General features: G+C 44.3%; 1 protein-coding gene across 1 annotated transcript in view; it reads right to left on the bottom strand.

Moving 5' to 3' along the window:
• The window catches only part of CADPS (calcium dependent secretion activator), a 245,719-nt gene that overhangs the window by 99,519 nt on the left and 127,965 nt on the right, over window positions 1-18,235 (bottom strand). The window contains exons 9-12 of the mRNA XM_019536711.1: window positions 15,686-15,752; window positions 7,808-7,916; window positions 6,075-6,287; window positions 2,259-2,270 (exon numbers count right to left, since the gene is read on the bottom strand). Of these exons, the coding sequence (XP_019392256.1) occupies window positions 2,259-2,270; window positions 6,075-6,287; window positions 7,808-7,916; window positions 15,686-15,752 (401 nt within the window). The remainder of the gene's footprint in view (window positions 1-2,258; window positions 2,271-6,074; window positions 6,288-7,807; window positions 7,917-15,685; window positions 15,753-18,235) is intronic.

Below are 18,235 nucleotides of genomic sequence, written 5' to 3'. Positions count from 1 at the left end.
TTTCATGGTTATAGCCCTCTGTAGAAACAAGTAGCTTTTTTTACTCACCTAACCCACTACTCAAATGCCTACTCAAGAGACTGAGTGTAGCTGCCCACATGCCAAAAGCTATAGAAGAAGGCTTTTAGTTTTATTTCAGTGAATGTCACTACTGAGGATATACTAACATGCTTTTTTGGTTCTTTATTTTATTTCCCCCTTACTGCATATGCAAACATTTTTTGACTTCATTTTAAGGTTCAAAGAATCAAAAATGCATTTTACTGTAAATCACTAAATACACTATGCCTTGAAATGAAATCTAAGTTGTTCCATGTCAGGAGTTAGTGAATAATATTTTATAATCTGTGATCAAACCAGGCGGTCGATACGGTAACTTAAAAGTAGATTTTAGGGAATGGCTCTTTATCGGATAAGCATAGTTTTATGGCATGTAATTTTAATAGTTTTTTAAATGCTCTGAATTGATTGCAGACATGTAGAAAACTGAATTTAAAAAGCCACTGTTAAATGCTTTTTAAAGTCCAAAAACGGTGATTTACAGTGTGTTTTAAATTCATGCAAGTTATGTGAGAATTGATTTCATATTTTAACATTGCATTCCTGGAATGGAGCATCTGCAAGTTGACAATACAGAAGACATAGCAGTGTTCTCATGATATATATGTGGAAAGATATATATATATGTGTGTGTAAATATAAATAAAGCAATTAAAGCACACAACTATGAAAATTATCTAATAGGATAACAAAGCATTCTAGTGCAAATACATGTAATGCTGTCAGACCTGAATTCATTCATTCTTTCTCTCTCTAAAAAGGGGGGAAACCCTGAATTTCCACCAAGTTCACAATTTGTGGCAAGTCTGATCAGAATCCTCGTCAGACATCCAAAAACTTGAAAAATAAAAAAGGAAAAGGGAAAAAAAAAAAGAATCTCTCTGCTAAGAAGGGGTGAAGAAATTCTGCCGGCTACCCAGGGGTACACTTATGCAAAGAAATAAAAGAAGAAAAGGAATGAAAAAGAAAGGAGTATTGTTTAATGGTCAGGAGGGATGATGCCACCTGCTCCTTCTCATAATTGCATTCAGAATACTCCAAATACATATTTGCCAGCTCTCATGACCAACAGCTTCTACTCCCCTCTTAAGTAAAGTATGCACTCACCATGTGTTTGAGGAACAGCTTTTTAAACACAAATAAAGAATTAGTACAGTGTCAATTTTATCTGAAACTGAACAAATATCTGAGGAAAAAGTTTTTTATGCTATAAGGTTACGATTGCATCTTTTTAGTTTTTTTGTTGTTGTTGTTTGTTTGTTTAAATAGGTAGCTTTATGAGAAAAGTACCAATGGAGATTAGAAAGTTCCTATAATGGTTGGATTAATTTAGTATATTTAAAATACATTTCTTGGTTAGAAAGGAGGACATTTGAGACCACATGCTAAACATTTGTTTGCATTAGTTTTTGGAATAGGAAGAAACCCTACTGGGACTGAATTATTTTAACTCATAGTGGATAGCCTTGACTGCCTGGTAGAAATGATATACATATACATATGCATATACATATACATATTATAAAACAGCTACAGTTTTTGATAGAGTCCCTTATTGGGTTTACATGATAGGAAACTGTCAGATCTAGAGATCTCACGCTTGCATGTGGTAGTCTTTTTTTTTTACTTTCTAATTTTTGTGCTGCTTACAAGTACTGTAGCTTGTCTTTCTCAGTTAGATTTCTTCAGGTTTCCTACCCTACCTTTCTATTCTTTGAGGTCTCCAGGGTTAAAGCCACACTGCCAATGCACTGCACCATGCTAATCGTTGGAACAACCCCCCCCATATTGTCAGAGTGCAAAATGATCTGTTTTCAGGCATTAAGCAGTCAACTAGATGTAAATTCCATGAAACAAACAAAGAAAAGGTATTATTTACAGTTTTATTGTGATGCTAATTAATATTTACATCTTGGAATGAAAAAAATAGGAATGTTAATGATTGGCTTTACTAAGAGGATCACTTGATGCCAATGTGAAAGCCAGGGAGAGAAGGCAATTATGCAAACATCACATGCATCCTAATTTCAGTATGGAAATTTACATTTCAAATCTAAATTCAGGAAAATAACATGGAAAGTTTTTACTACAAAAATCTAAACATGAGAAAGATTTAAGAGAAAAAAAAAAGCACATTGCATATGTCAGATAATCTAGTCTGATTATCTGAGCTGTGCTAGCTACAGGGAAGCACTTACCCTTGAGTCCAGCTAGAAGTTAGCAGGGTAAGAAGGAACAAACCAGAATAACATAAAGACTAGCAACAAGGCTCAGGAAAGCAGACAGGAACCCTAACCTAGCAGCTACAATACTCGGGTTCAAGCAAAGAATGAAAAAGAAACTTAAAATAAAACAAAACAGAACCGAAAACAACACTTACGGCTGATCATTTCTTATGAAGCTCAATAAACCTCGCCATTTCTTATGGTGGAACAAATAATTACAGTTCTCAAAAACAGCAAACTCTTTGCATATGATGTGATAACAGTTATTAAATATAAACAGACATTAAAAATGAAATATAATAACAAGTGATATGTAAAACAATTACTGACCAATCTTTAATGTTTAAAAAAAAAAAGGGTTAAAAAACAAAAATGAAAGCTGAGCATGTGGGGGTTTTTTGTTTAATGTACCACTAACACAGAACGGACAAAGATTGGTACTCTCAGACAAGTGGCCACTTTTATGAAGCTTAATATATTGCCAAAGGGTGTAATATATCTTGGCAGCATTATTAACTCCAGTACTGTGCATCATTTCAATAGTAAACATGAATGGCTTTGGGTTTTGCTTTTATAAGGCAAATATTTGAGAAAAAAGTATCGCTTTGTGTTAATAGATATTTTTTTCCTTTTAAATTGTAGCAAAACAACAAATAAGCAGAAGTTTTCAATCTAACAGGTGTTGTTTCACCCACATAAAAGGGATTGTACAGTCATACACAAATTAATGAATAGCAGGATCTATTTTTTTTTCAGTATTTAAATTGCATTTAAATACACTCCACCCTTGTTTAGAGCTGCCTGTTTCCAAGCCAAGTGTTGCTAACCAGCTAGAAGATGTGAAGTCGAGTACTGCATAAAGTTTATATTTGCTAAATCAAATTAGGTGGCAACCAAATGAATTCAGTATTACTACCAAGTTTCCCCAACTGTAAAACGTGTTGTTCTCAAGTTTCTGTTTAGCAGACAGCTATATCACAAGACCGGAGTGTTGGCTCTTTTTGTGTGTGTGCGCGTGTTTGTAACACAAAACACTTCTACCATCTTTAAGCAGCTTACTCTGTCCATGAAAGTAGTAACCAAATAATGACTAGTTAAACTGCAGTAACATTTAAGCTCTTGCAATTCCTTTGTTTAGCAAAGTAAATAAAGAAAAAAGAAAAAAAAACATTAAAAAAAAAAAAGCTGTGCAGGATATATAGTTAAATGCACAAGACTGCTTAACAGTTTTCCTTACCTTTTTTCAGGCAACACAAAAGAACAACCAAAAAAATATATATATCAACAAACCCAAATCCCTTTTAAAATGCAATACTTGATATATTTGAATGTAAAAGCTGAGATGCAGATTTGTATCTATAACCCAAGCACCTGGGAGGAATCGTCATGTATTTAGGCTGTGTATGTTTGAGCGCCTAGCACCCTTTGAAATGTCCAAGGAGTGTGCACTATTCTGCAGACACGAGAACGAGCGTTAGGCACGAGCACTAGCTCCTTGCTGCTGGCACAAACAGAGCAGCTGAAATGCGAGGATCTGAGCTACAGCATGCTTCCCCTTTCCTCCTAGATCTGAGTAAGAGGGTTCCTTCAAAGATATCCACAACCATGAGCCAAAGTGAAGGGGCAGGGCAGAGGGAAGGCTACGATGCATGGCATCCCCAAGCCCATGGGGCAGTCGGATGATGCAGGAGGGCAACTCAGGTCTTCTGTATCCCTTCCAGCCCTCCCTTTGAAGGGGCTCCTAGCCCCAGCAGCAGGAAGGGGAACCACAGGTTCCCTTGTTAAGGGGCCAAGGCAGAGGAGAAAGGCCTCAAGCTGGTGCTGAAGAGGATGGGAGAAGATCCTGATCAGAGTAGAGGCCCCTCTGGGGGTGGCTCTTGACTGTACTTGCATCACGGCACAGGGAGCTGAAGCTTGTTCGAGAACGAGAGGGAAAATACCAGACCACGGATCTGCACGGAGGTGACTAGCACAAGCCTCAAAGGGAGCATGTTCGTGTCCCCTGCTGCTCATTTGTAGGGCAAGGGCAACCCGCCGTCCCTCTCTCTTCTTGCTCTGCAGTGAGTGCGGTGTCACTTACCCACCCCTGGTCCTGGGACCACACTGCCAAGAAGCAGAGTTACGAGCGATGATGCCCTTTCAGAGCGGCATCCCTAGGCTGCTGTTGGCTCATGCTGTGTTGTAACTGCCCTTGATGATGGTGCCACATACACAACTTTTACGGACAGGTGAGTTTTAGACTCTAAAAACACCTAGACGTACCCAGGGGAGGGAACTCGTGGCCTGCAGGACTCCTTGACAGGCATTCAGCTATCATCCCCTGACTCAGAGGGATGCTGAGGTGGGTCAGGGTGAACCCAGGGTGCTGATGCTTGCTGGCACAGAGCTGCTCAAGGGATGCTGCCCACTACCCTCATTTCCTGCAGCTCAGAGGCTGCTCTGAAGTACACCACGCTAGTACCAAGCCCTGCATCAAGAAGCCATAGCAAGCAGGTGCTGGTGGCACCCAGCTTGAAAAAAAATGCCCCTGAAGCACAATGTTCTTGCACTACAAATGGGCACCTGTAGTGCGGGGAGACCACCGAGCCCTGGTCAGCATGAACCAGACTTACTGAAATAGAAACTGTGCCCTGTGAAACCCTGCGCTTAGTAATATTCTTTATTTGGCCGGGTCCTACACTTCCCTTCCTGCCTGTCTCATTAGGCCCCAGTCACTTAACCCTCAGGCCAACACCTATTAGACAATAGGGATTCAACTTGCATAAGGTAGATGAGATGTAAAAAATGCTGAACCTATTCACAAGCAGGTGAAGGACACTGTTCATCACAGCACATTTCATGTCATGGGACAAATTTTCTTCCAAGTTGCTGACTGACCCCTAAACATTCAGAACTGACTGCAATTACATAGCTAGTATTTTAGTTCCTCCTCTCCAATTTCAAGTTGATTTCATTCGAGGAATTTCCTAAATACATTTATTTTCTTTTTCTTATTTTACTTAAAGGCTTTATTCTCTTCTTGCTGTATGTGACTGACCCTAGTCAAAGTTAGGGATAGACAAGCTCTAGAATGAAGAAATACGTGACATTACAATACCCTAGAGAAGACGAGGTGGTCCTTCCCTCATTTTCCTACCTGTGTTGGCTTCTTATGTTTAAATGATGGGCTTTTTTTTGTTGTTTGTCTGTTTTAAAATTGAAGCCATGACTTACCAGATGACAGGACTCAGGCTACAGATAAAATGCAGCTCACTCCATACAGATGCACAGCATATGCAGAGCAATCAAGAATTGAAAGATGAATTGCTGAAAATTCACATCTGACTGGTCTAGGAGGCAACCTGTTAAAATGACGATGTGCTTTCCTGCCATTTAGATTTTCTTCAGGGGACTGACCACCTTTAGTGATCGTGTTTTGTACTTTAGACATTTCTACCTGCCTCTTTAAATACGCAGCTGAATTGCATAAGTAAATCCCGGCACTTGAACCTCAAGCTCCTGCAAGGCCGGGCCTTTGCCCTGTTGAAAATTTACCACCCAGAATCTCTCTCTTCCATCAAGTATTGCATCTTATTCAATACCAGCAATTTCCCCAAGACATTCGCCTCTGGGGTTCAACTGTGTATAAAACATAGCCTGAAACCACTGATGTAAAAGAGGCTTAGCAAGGATAAAAAGAATGAAGTATTTGTAAAAAAGTTAAACTTTTGTTTCTGAGACTCTATTCACATCAGTGGAGAAAATCTTTCCATCAGAGACGGCTGCTGGTAGGAGAACGGGTCTACTTACAGAATTGTGAGATCGGCGCGTCCAGCTGGGGCACGTTTCCTCCCTTGGCATTAAGCTTCTGGACCTGGGTGGGTGGCACTGGTTTGTGGGATTGGCCGGTGGCCCGGTACATGGCCTGGACCCAGAGGATGCGGTCCTGCTCATCATCGCTGGCAAAGATCACCGTGTCGCCTTCCTTCACGGCATTGAAAAATGCTCGGCCACCCTCCAAGCCTGGCAGGAAAGAGAAGACGCTTTAAAAAAAAAAAAAGGGCGGGGGGTGGTATGTCTTCATATGGCTTAAAGCTAGAAAGGAGCATCTAGGGTGACCCTTACATCACAGGGGTGCGCAGCGAGTCCCGCACCCAGCCAGGTGACCTAAAGGCCATCTTCCAGATGTCCAGTCCTGGACGCGTTGCCTATGGATGTATCCACTATATCTATAGGTAACACCACAGGCTGTGGTTACCCTTGGGCCTCGGTAAGGCACGAATTTGGCTCTCAGCTATGCCAATGCAGGATGAGCTCGTGCGATGGTGGGGGGAGGGGGTCAAAGGGAACAATTCATACGATTCGATCATCACTCATTAACGGTGCGTGAGGTTATTTTTTTGGCCCCACAGTTGTAAAGAAGCTGGGTGTCAGTTTGGTGTACCAGTCAAGCCCCTTATTCTCACCCCAAATCTCACAGAGAAAGCAAGCTGTTCAGGCCAAATGGTGCAGTCCCTTCTCCGGCACCACTCTCGTTAATTGTTCTGTCGCTAATATTGCTCTCCCGAAAATGCCAAGGACTCCCTGGGGTGAGACTCAGCAGGGCCTTCCTCATCTCTCTTTTCCCACGAGTGAGCGCGTGTTGCTGTCTTTGCCCCTGATTCTCATCTCCGCCACATCACGGCATATCTAGAGCAGCAGCAAACAGGCTCTTAGCTGCACATTGCTGCTGCCTGGTCAGGAAGGGAATTGCCCCTACCCATACTCCTATGTGCATGATCATCTCTCAGGGGAAATCCTGGTCCCATGAAGTCCCGAGGACTTCTACCACTGAATCCACAGGGCTGGGATTTTGCCCTTAGCCTGCCATGGCCCTCCTTCAAAAGCTGAGCAGACCAGTCAAAGCAATACATCCCAGCTCTGCTTCAGGGGGGATGCAGTACTGCAACTCGCCTGAGGGCCTGATCCTGGCACTCAGAATAGCCCCAGTGAAATCAAAGCAGTGAGGTGCAATTGCACAGCGAAGGTGATCTGCATGTGGACTCCTGTGCCCACCAACGAATGTAAGGAAGGGTGCCCTGGCTTGCTTTCTGTGCCATCCACTGGGACTTTAATCCAGGTAAAAATGACATGAAGGTCATATAGGTTTTGCTTAGTTATAGCAAGAAGTGAGCATAGGTGGGGGGGATTGAGGAAATGAAGTGAAAACTTGGGTCAGGATTTTGGCTCAAGAGAAGCACAGTTCCTGTTGACTTTTCGTGGAAGCCGGGTGCTGACTCACCCCGGCTCATGGGTAAAAGCCAACCTAAGTGCCATTATTTTTTTCTAATTATTTCATCGTTCAGTCCGTTTCCCCCAAATCTATTTCTGGGCCACGTGGCTTGCAAGTTTTGCAAGGACAGCATCAGTGCAAACACATCAGGAACTGGGTCCCCCTTCAGCTGCAAAGACAGAACAAGCGCTTCCAGGCTCGGACCCCGACCGCCCCCCACAAAGGTGCCAAGCTCTAGCGGTGAGCAGAAGCCGGCCGTGGTACCTCGTACCTGGCTGGGGGTCAGTGTAGTCCACCGTGTATCCGTCAAGCTGCAGCAGCTCTTGAGGTTCAGCCTTTTTCTCCCGGTAGCTGCACATAGCAAATGTATATTGACTCACCTGAGGAAAACCACAAAGCTAGGATGGCACCGGGCTCCCACAGCAAGGCAGTTCAGAGTGCAAATGCTTACAAACGATGCTCATGGACGGGAGGCTTGGACAGGGCATGCCATCCATTAGTGACAAAGGGGTGGGGGATGGTATTTTCTCACTGTCATTGCCAGCATGAGACAGACTATGGACTTGAGCATGTTCAGCAGAACCTTTTCTCACACATTTTTTTCCAGCGGCCTTCAAAGCCTCTGCGCTGATACGTATGGTAGGTCCCCCCCCTTCCGACCTCCCCCTAAAAAGGGGACGCTGCACGCTTTGGAAACTCTATCATTCATTCTCAGACAAATGCCAGAGTGACACCTTGTCACAAACAATGTGAACTAAATTGCTAGGTGCCAGTCAAATTAATGTAATCTTAAAATCCCACTGATCTCGGCTGCTGTTGTCATCGGTGCTGTAAATGGCAGCTCTCACTCCTCTGAGTTACCATCTGTATGACACGATACATTCAATGTCAAGTTCTTGATGGGAGCCTTCGCCGCCGCAGGGGTCTCTGTCAGGCTCTCAAATCGCCTTTAGGAGGCCATCAGGCCGCATCAAGACCCAGCTTATAGTTAGCATTTGCGAATCTGGATTGTCTGGAAGAAGACTGTTAGGAAGCAAAGGATTCTCCATGCTTTAGGCTAGGAACTTGCAGGGAAATTTACTGTCAAATGATTTCAAATGACTTTGTTAAGGTTGTGTCACATCCTGGATCCCTTACACAATTTTATTAGTCTAGACATTTTCTTGACCTCTGGAGGAAGCCTGGACTTCAGACATTTCTTTCGAACTCGCGCATCAATGGACCATGTTCGGCATTTTTTGGAAGCGAGGAAACATCTTGAGAGGCAGGCTGCATGCAACCACTTGCTCTCTCTGGCAGTCAAAGAGCTAAGAGATTTTGCCTCCAAACTTCAGATAAATTGCTCCATTATCGATATATGTGCAGCACAAATTTCTGTGGCATGTAATGCTAATAAAATGTTACTTATTTAGAGCAGAAGACATCGATTCTACTGGCAAGAAGGGTATTTTGATCACTGCTTGGTACACGGCTGCCCTCTCTCGGTCTCTAATGCCTATTATCACGTGCTTATAAGCCTTTTTCTTTGCTGCACATTATTCTGATGAACAACTCACAACAAACATAAAGGCCACCCATTTGTGGGAGTAAAATTAAAACGGATATGTTAAGCATCTTGCCAGCTATTGCTAGGAAGAAGAGCGATCAACAAGTAACAGATCAACAGTGAAAATGTGCGAGTGACATACGTGCATATTATGTGGCATGGACTTGGAATGAAATTAGGCACTCCACTTTATTAGCAACACATAAATTAAAATGGCTAACTGTAATAGACCTAAAAATAAGCCCGGAGCCCAGAAACACACTTTTTAGAGGACTCGTGTATTTGCAATTCATTCAATTGCATGTTAATGTAGTATCTTGCTGCCACCTCCTGGTCGTATTGCAGAACGTACTGCCGATTGGTAGCTCCCAATGACTTCATCCAAATAATCAGGATAGTAATCTTTCAAGTAGTTATCCGAGAAATTGGGGAGACTGGCGAAATTTAAGTCTTGGAGGGAGGCAATGTGAATGCAGCATTGACCTCGAATGATAGGACTTTTGTTGTTTCTTCTCCCCTCCCTTGCAGCTGTTATACCAATAGCTCACACTTATCCGGCAGTTTAAATCAGCTTCTTGGACACACAAAGTGAGTTCTGAATTCAGGCTCTTTTTAGTCTACATGTTTTTCTTCTCAAATTTCTTAGACACAGAAGACAGTCCCCATTGCCAACAAGGAACCAGCCAATTCAACATTCACATGAACACATGTATGTGCTTAAGTCAACATGTCGCATTTTAAAAAATAACAAAATGCATTCATTTGGAATAATACCACAACTCTGACTCCGTGGGAATCTCCTGGGAAGAATTTGGTCTGTGGTTTCAAACCATCTACTTACCCAAGATGGACTTCATGAAATATTAAGACATATGCAGTTAATTACACTTTCATTGCACCCCCTATGTTGGTAAAATTGAGGCTTGTTATTACCGCAGAGCTGAAGTAACTTCTCGCTTCTCAGGCTATTAAAAATCAAGGCAATACTTTTCCTGTTACACGACCATATTTGAAACAGATATTTTTGTTAATTAAAACCAAACTCTTAGTCCATGGGTTTTCACTCATCTCCCTTTTGTTTGCTGACAACACTAAAGCTTGAGGTTTTTGCAGGGGATGAAGGATTTAAAGCAGGTGCCATAGTAATAATATGCTTCAGAGGGGTCACATATCAGAAGTCAGAAAAGGAAAATTAGTTGAACGAAAAGAGAAGCGTCCAAAAGCCATTGCTCTCAGGCCATCTTTACGACAGGGTGGATACAGTGCCCTGAGAAAGCATCGGCTGTGCAGCAGATGAATGCTTTCAAGAACTAAGAAATGCCTCTCTTGGAAAACTCCCTGTCCTAAGATGTGAGCAGGTACAGTGCAACTTAAAGCAAGCAAGCCACTGGAAAGCACCATGGAAGAGGAGGGCTTTAAAGGGCCTGATGGAGATTTCTTGGTGTGGGCTGCTCAGGTAGGTGGGATGACATGAATGTGAACACAGGGAACGGGAGAGACCCTCCTGTGGAAAGAGATGAGGCCAGAGACTTGATGATGGGAGTCAGGGCGGGGTTTTAAAGGCAAGACGAGCTTCAGCAAGTGTTAAGAATAAAACTGGACAGGAAACCGTGAATGCAGAATGCAGCAGAAGTTACTGTATTGCAAGAAAACACATTTTCATGGGACCGCGCTGAAAAACTACCTGGCTGGGCCTGCAGCCATTCTTCCATTGCTTTAAACCGCTGTGATGTTGGTTTAGTTTGCTCTGCTGCATGATTGCAGAGAGGCAAGTTACGTAAACAGAAACCAGGTTCAACCTGATGGAAGCAACCACATTCAAAGTCATAGAAAGATAAAGAAGTAGGGCTAGCAGGGACCTCCAGAGGTGATCTAGTCCTGAGGCATGATCAGTGCAAACCATCCTATACCAATCCATTGTGTAAGCTCTTAGCAAAACCTCACAGATACCCCTGATACAACACAAGATGTCACACCCGAACGTGCCATGGGTAAAGCAGGGGGACCATGGTGGCCATTGCCCTGCGTCTGTAAAGGTTATTAATATATGCTCAAGAGATCCCAGGAAGAGGGCCATGCCCACAACAAGCCTCAAAGGTGCACAGTGGATTTGCTCTCTTCCATGAGCACTTAAGGGAATGACCTGCAAAAATCCTCTCTACTTCTATGGGAGAACAGCTTTCAAGGAATATCACTAGGGGATTTCTGGGTTTGCACTCAGAGAGGATACCCAAGTCCCACTCAGACCAGGGGCAACGGCAGAAGGCATGTCCAGAAGAGATGAGACAATGCACAGCCACCGATGCTGTTCAGAAAAAACATGGAGAGTGCAGCCACAGCATAGCACGGTTGCACAGAAATGGCCAGAGTTAATGCAGTTCAGGGTTAAGATGCCAAAGGAGCTGTCTAGTGTGTGCAGGGGCTTCCCCAAAGCACTGACCCCTTGATCTGGGAAGAAGCTGACCGCGCTTCTTGCGGACCTTTCTATTCCACGAGGGATGTCATCCCTAGGCCCAAAGGGACATCTAGAGTCTCAAAAAATAAGAGACTATTGGGAGTCTCGTGTGCATCATTTTGAAATCCCAGAGCTTAAGAGGTGACAGCAGGTTTGTCTTGGACTGCAGCTGTGGGAAGAGAGATGCTGGCTGTGGAGTCAGGCTTTTTCTCCAGATGACAATGCTGCACCAATGGAGATGGCGATTTCTCTCACACCGATCTCCAGAACAACTGAACTTTTCAGTGGGTTGAGAGTCTGCAAAAGGAGAAAAGGGGAAAGAGTAGCTAGCAAAGGGGGAGGAGAAGGAGATATGCAGCATAAAAAGGGAAAGTCAGGAAGATGGAGGGTGAAACCTTGGCTCCATTCACAGCAAAGCTTGGGATTCGACCCAGGCTGCCATGGGCAGATGGGAGAGGAAAGGTACAGAACAAGAGACTTGAACTAGACTGAACAAGAGGCAATGGAGGAGAGCAAACCAGAGCAGGACTGCTTTTGCTAAGCGTCTTTACAGAAGGAGAGGAGACAAAAAGCCGGAAATCCAAAAAGAAGGAGAACACCACGCAAGATGAGCTGAGGGAGAAGACAGACAACACAAAAATGCCACGGGTCGTTGTTTTGGGGTTAGAAAATTAGATTTTACTTATTCATGGTTTTCCTCCCCCATCCCCTCACTGGGAGCATATTCCTAATGATTAATACATGGGGACGGTTATTGCTCTTTATCCAATACAGCAATTTTGCCCAAGGCAATCTCCCCTCGGACTCCACTTTCTTCCTCACCCTTCCAGCATGAAACAACTTACTCCACTTCAGCCCTGCTCCTCATTGCTGGCAGGGCAATGCTACATTTGGAATAAATTCCTAAATGGACCTTGATTTGATTAACAACAGATAATTTGCCCCAAGGAGCGGGCAGCTGCCAGGCAGGTTTTTATTTCCACGGGAGACTTTAGCTCCCTGGTTCCAGAGGCAACTTTGCTTTGCAAGCTCCTGAGGTTACATCTGCAGGGTGCAAGGTACCCTCATGCTCAGCCTCAAGTGTTAGGGCAGGGCTTTGTGCAATAACGCAGCTGCACCTCTCCTCCGTCAGGCGTGTCTGAGCACGGGGCTGCCTGTGTGACACCTGAGCAGGGCAGGCACGCCGTCCTACATGCATGCAGACTGCCAGCTCTCCATGCATTGACTTAAGCCTTCTGGTAGCAAACCTATTTACTGTGCGCATGTGCACTGACTTTTAAATGGGAAATTCCCACGGGCAGACCTGGACCACACAAGCAAGGGCTGAGTACTTTGGTCCCAGTTATGATGGATACTTTGATCCCAGTTGTGGTCCAGAGGCTGGTTGTGATGAACCAGGATGTTTGCCTACACAATTCCTATTTTCCTGCATTATTTCCAAGAACTGGTGATTACTGGGAGTTCTTAAACACAGATTTCATTTGATCTTACCCAGAATCAACTGAGTTTTGCTAAAAGCAGGAACTGTCACTGCTGGTCTAAATTATACTGAGTTTAGGGAGTCTGTCACCAGACCTATAGATCCAGGCATAGACATTGCAACTGTCTCTAATCTGCAGCAAGTTGATCTGGTTCCAAACACCATCAGACACAATCAGTTGAAAAATTGCTTCAAGCCATACAGCAGACATGTCATCCAGGTACAAAAAAGTGTGACTTCCCATATGCTGCCAGAGAGTGGAGAAGGGGGTCTGGCGAAGATGACAGAAGAAGAATAGATTCAGTCTGAAATCTCAAAGTAATTATTCCTCTGGCTCCTAAGGATGATTACAATACGTGGTGATTTGTTCCACTGTAGCCAACAAAACAACAATTCCTGTAGGGTACATTAAGTCTAGCAGTGAATTACTGTGGGCACCATATGCTATATAAAAATCCCAACTATGTATCCCAAGTCCCAGAGCTGGTTTAGCATCTTTGGGGAGAGCATAATCAGCTGATGTAGTGAGCTCGGGCACATGTCAGTGGTGGACATGTACGCCGGGATGAACATGCATTACCTTTTTCAGCCAGCCATGGGAAAAAAAACCAAACCTTTACTCTAAAAGCTTTCATGGCTTACCATTGCCACAGGCATTAGGATTGCCTTTACCAAGCATTCCCCTCACTTGCAATGCTGCGGACCCATTTCCATCCAACCTCGGGGCCATATTCTGCCATCGCTTTCACACTGCATATCTCAGAATTTAAAATTAGGCAAGTAGCGAGTCTCTGCCATGTCATTTACATCTAATCAGTATGCTGTTCTGCTGCTGCTCATCTCGAAGGGTGGCACCTGCTACAAGCAGGGTGGGCAGTGTTCAGAGAGGGGTGCAGCTCTGCTTACAAAAGGAAATGACACGTGCTGGATTGGATCCTGTCCTCTCCTACTTAGGGGCATGTGGGCAGATGCTCGGTGACTTTGTTCAGCTCCTCAGTGTGCAGAGGTGTGCTTGTGGAAGAGGCCAACCGCCCAAACCACAGACCGTTCCTCCCCTGCATAGAAACCCATCCTGTCTAGGCACCGGGATGGCCTGTCTCTCTGCAGCTGAGAACGTAAACGACTTTTCTACCCACGTTACGGATGAACCGATTCTGGGCTCCAGCAGCGAGTGAACATGCACCCGCACTCTTAATACAGGAACCAGTCTCCTGCCTGGATACCTGTGCTCTGTCCTACTCCTCTGGATGTCTGCATGTGTCTGAAGGTGATGTTGCCACATGGAGGTGTTGGGGGACACGCAAGAGAGAAGGGGGAAGGACACAAGAGTGGAAGGGAGACCCACTTATTCAGATTTTCATCCATTTAAAAATATCACAATTCAGGCATCTGATTTGGTTCCTATAGGAGCCAGGACAATCCAATTACAGGAACAGAGGCTAAGAGAGGCCCTTATCCTATTATCTAGTTGCTCTTAATAAACACAGTAACCTACGGCCTCGACGTGGCTAAGAATAAGCAGGCAGAAGGAACGAAAGTTAACTGCCTGGGACCACCCCTGGGCAGGGGTATAAGGTGGCCTTCTTCCACCTTGCTGGGGCACTTCAGGATGGCTCTAACCTGTACCTGAAAACAGAGGGGCATGAGCACCCCTGGGTGCACTTCTGATTCTTTAAAAATGTGCATCATCCTACAGCAGCTGAGGATGAGATGGACCCTGCCAGCTCCCTTCCTACCAATGCAGCACGGCTCCAGACTGTGTAGAGGTCACAAGGGATCTTCTGGATCCACTGAATTACACCATGTCCATCTCCAACCAGTCCTTCTGCAAGACAGGTACCTACTTCCTGTCTGATTATTATTATTATTATTTTTTAGACATTTCTTTCAATCGCTCAACCCATTTACAGATGTCCCCAAAACTGCAAGGGTGGAAAATTCACAGGAATGTGCAGAATGGCCAGGTGAGGGGCTGCAGATAGCAAGAGGTTGTTCAGTACTTATCCATGTGAAGCCTTAAATCTAGGGAGAGAAGATGAACATCCAGGGTGCAGCCTGGCCCATGTAGTGGATGTCTGAGCCTCTAAACATGACCTGTAAAGGTCCCTGGAAAACTTAACTAGTTTTTTTAAGGCATCTTCATCTTAGCCTTCAGACTGAGTCACAAGCAGCAAGGAGGAGAAGGTCCTCACCTACCTTTTGCATTAAGGGTTTTCCAGGGGCTCGAGCAGGGTGGAATGGGATCAAACTTAGACACCTGGTCACCAAACTACCGCTTAGATGCTTCATAGATGGCACCAAGTCTCGCTCCCGCGGGGGATCACACAGCTTCACTGACTCGAGTAGAAACAGAATTTCATCCACACCCAAGAATCACAGATCCTGCTAGGCTGAGCTCATTTCCCCTTCCCTCATTCATCCTGCCTTGTCGGTTTGCCTTCATCTCACTTCACACTTACTGCAGGGATGCTATGAGATGGAGGTTGAAATCTGGACCGTCTTGCTGGCAATATTTTTCTTAAGAAGCCTCCCATAGTACGTCAGAGTTGAGAACTACAGTGGTTTGTAAATCAGATTTGAACATGTTTTATAGCATGAAAATGGTTAAAACAGTTTTAAGGAACCTGAGGGATTAACACTAAGGTTGAATTTTAGTTTAATGGGTTACCTGGACCAGCACAAAGAACCTTTTCTTCCATCTCTTCCAGACATTTTTACCAATGGCCCACAAGTATCTAGGAAAAAAATACAGAACAGCTGGACTGAGTTCAGAAGTGACAACGGATGGTCCTATTGCGCTTCAGCGCTGTTTCTCCATAGCTAAACTCTAAAGTCAAAACAAAATCAGGAACAGCTACGAGTCTCTTAAACAGTGCAGCAGTTTGCGATTCCTGCTGTCAAAATACTGTGCAGAGACAGAAACATAAAAATCTATTTTAGTCTTAATGTTTTTCAGCATTATTTCCTCTCCTCCTCTTCCTTTTTAAGACAAAAATGAATGGCAAGGGCACAATAAGCATAAATTATAGGATCTACAATGACAGCCAAAACCTGCAAAGAGATCAGCCTGGGTATGAAGTCAGGGCAGCTTTGGACCTGCTGAATATAGCAGTCCTTTCATTTTGCTGAGTGGCAATTGCATAGCCAGAAGAATACGTTGATAGGGGAAAGGCTGGGGGAAAGTGTTGCTTTCTAGCCCCCATCAAACCATTTTGCTGAGGGAGCTGTCATCCAGTACGGCACTTAGCACATCCAAAACCAAGGGGGTAGCCCCTGGAAAAATGGGACCAACCCAACCAAATAACTTGGTTCATGAGCACACAACCAGTTCCTGGGCATCCTCTGATTATGCAGTGCAGGTGAACTGGATGCTCTTAAATGAGGAAGGGAATTCAGCCTTTCCAATGATGGTTCTCTCCAAGAAAACACATGTGGTAGCTACCACAGCAAACCCACAATAAAGCCACTTGCAAAAATAGCAATAATGGAACCAGAGACATCACCCAGTGCTAGAAACCCATTTAATTTATGGTGACTGCAGTGTATCACGTGTTACTTTATACCTTCACCTTGTTTCTGCAGCAATAGATGTAAAAACTGTAGCTTTTCATTATGCTGGTGGATCTCTATGTTAAAACACATATCTGCACATGTCTAGGTCTGACTGTAGTCAGGGGCAGGTCTTTGGGTGTCATATCATGATGCAGGTACAGCTCCTTAGGTCCAAAGGCAGCATGGCTCCTGTACACGCTTGCCATGGGCAACCTAAATGAGATGGTATGATCTCATACTGGCACCTCTCTGATCTCAACATAAATTAGGATGCAAACCAGGAAAAAAAAAATAGTGCCATGGAATCCTAAAATGGAAAAGAGTTATGTCATTGACTTCAGTACAGCTAAGATTTCACTTCTGGTAATGCTAGCCCCACAGTAAGCCTGAAAGCCAGCTGGGACCTTCTGCATAGAGGCTTTCTGTTTGAACAATTTTTTAAAAACTGCAAGTCCCAACATAGAGCTGATTTTCGCAAAACGGAGTGCTGTTTTCTCAACAAGTGTCAGGAGTGAAACGCCGGAAGATTTCAGTCCTGACGAGGGCTGCAACATGCTGTCTCTAGTTGTTCTATATTTGCACAAGTAACAGTCAAATCCTTGACTGACAGCCTAAATGTATTGCACAACAAAGCCGCGTGCCAGAACAGGAGAGCCGCAGAAGAGAAGCACTTCGCAGCAGAGGCTGCGCTCAGCTCCTGCTCTCGGTTATGCCTGCACGATAATAATCCAGAATAATCTGCATCATCCAGAATAACTCCAGTGAGGCCAGTGGAGTTTCTCCACGGATGTAACTGAGCAGAGTTTGCTCCCCGGGGCGTATGAGATACGGGTAATGCTTTTGTCACAAGTTCTCTGCAAATCAGACCTAGGGAGCCATCTAAGGCCACTGAAGTCAATGGATTATTGCTCGTTCACTTTAATGGGCTTCTGTTTGGGCCCCGAAGGCAGCTGTGATAATGAGCTAACTGTCTGAAGTACATAATTTTAAGCAGCATCTTATCAATCAAATGGTTGCTGAAGTGAGCAGGACAGACATCTCAGCTCATCAACCCTATTGCCAGCAGAAGCTGGAAGGAAACAGATGTGACCAAAGAGAGAAAGTCTTCTACAAATCGGGGCTGGACTCACAACTGCTGCCTCCCTATTGACTCCACCTTGGCCAAGGAAGAAATAACAAATGAGCACAGGAATTACAGAGCTCTCTTCTGCCCTTGGATCTGAGCATGCAGCTCCTAACGATCCCAGCTGAGCGAAGACCTGGGCTCACGAGGATGGAGGAGGATCTTCACCAAACCCCTTCCCCCACCCTGCACTTTTCTAGTCTCTGTTGCATCTATCAGAGCTTCCAAAATCTCAAGGGATGAGGATGCCAATGCTCCTCCAAGAGACTCACCCACTGCCTAGGGGAGCGCTTTGCCAGGAAACTCTCTTTCTTATTCAGGTACCACTTTTCACTTTTTTAATGCCATTCCCTTACCCCTACTTGTGTCTTCTTGTGCCGCCTGTATGTGAATTCATTTAATTCTATATCTGTAAAGCTCTGCACAAATACCAACGATATTTCTTCTATAGCTCAAACAGAAAGCCTTTTTCCCACCCTGTGCGGCTCTGAGCATTCAGTAGAGCAAAGAATAATTTAGGACATTATACCCCCCACACCATAA

Source organism: Crocodylus porosus, unplaced genomic scaffold (genome assembly GCF_001723895.1).
Source record: "Crocodylus porosus isolate Cpor-Errol unplaced genomic scaffold, CroPor_comp1, whole genome shotgun sequence".
Classification (NCBI taxonomy): domain Eukaryota; kingdom Metazoa; phylum Chordata; order Crocodylia; family Crocodylidae; genus Crocodylus; species Crocodylus porosus.
Note: the sequence above shows the minus strand (reverse complement) of the source record. Positions and strands in the feature narration are given on the sequence as shown.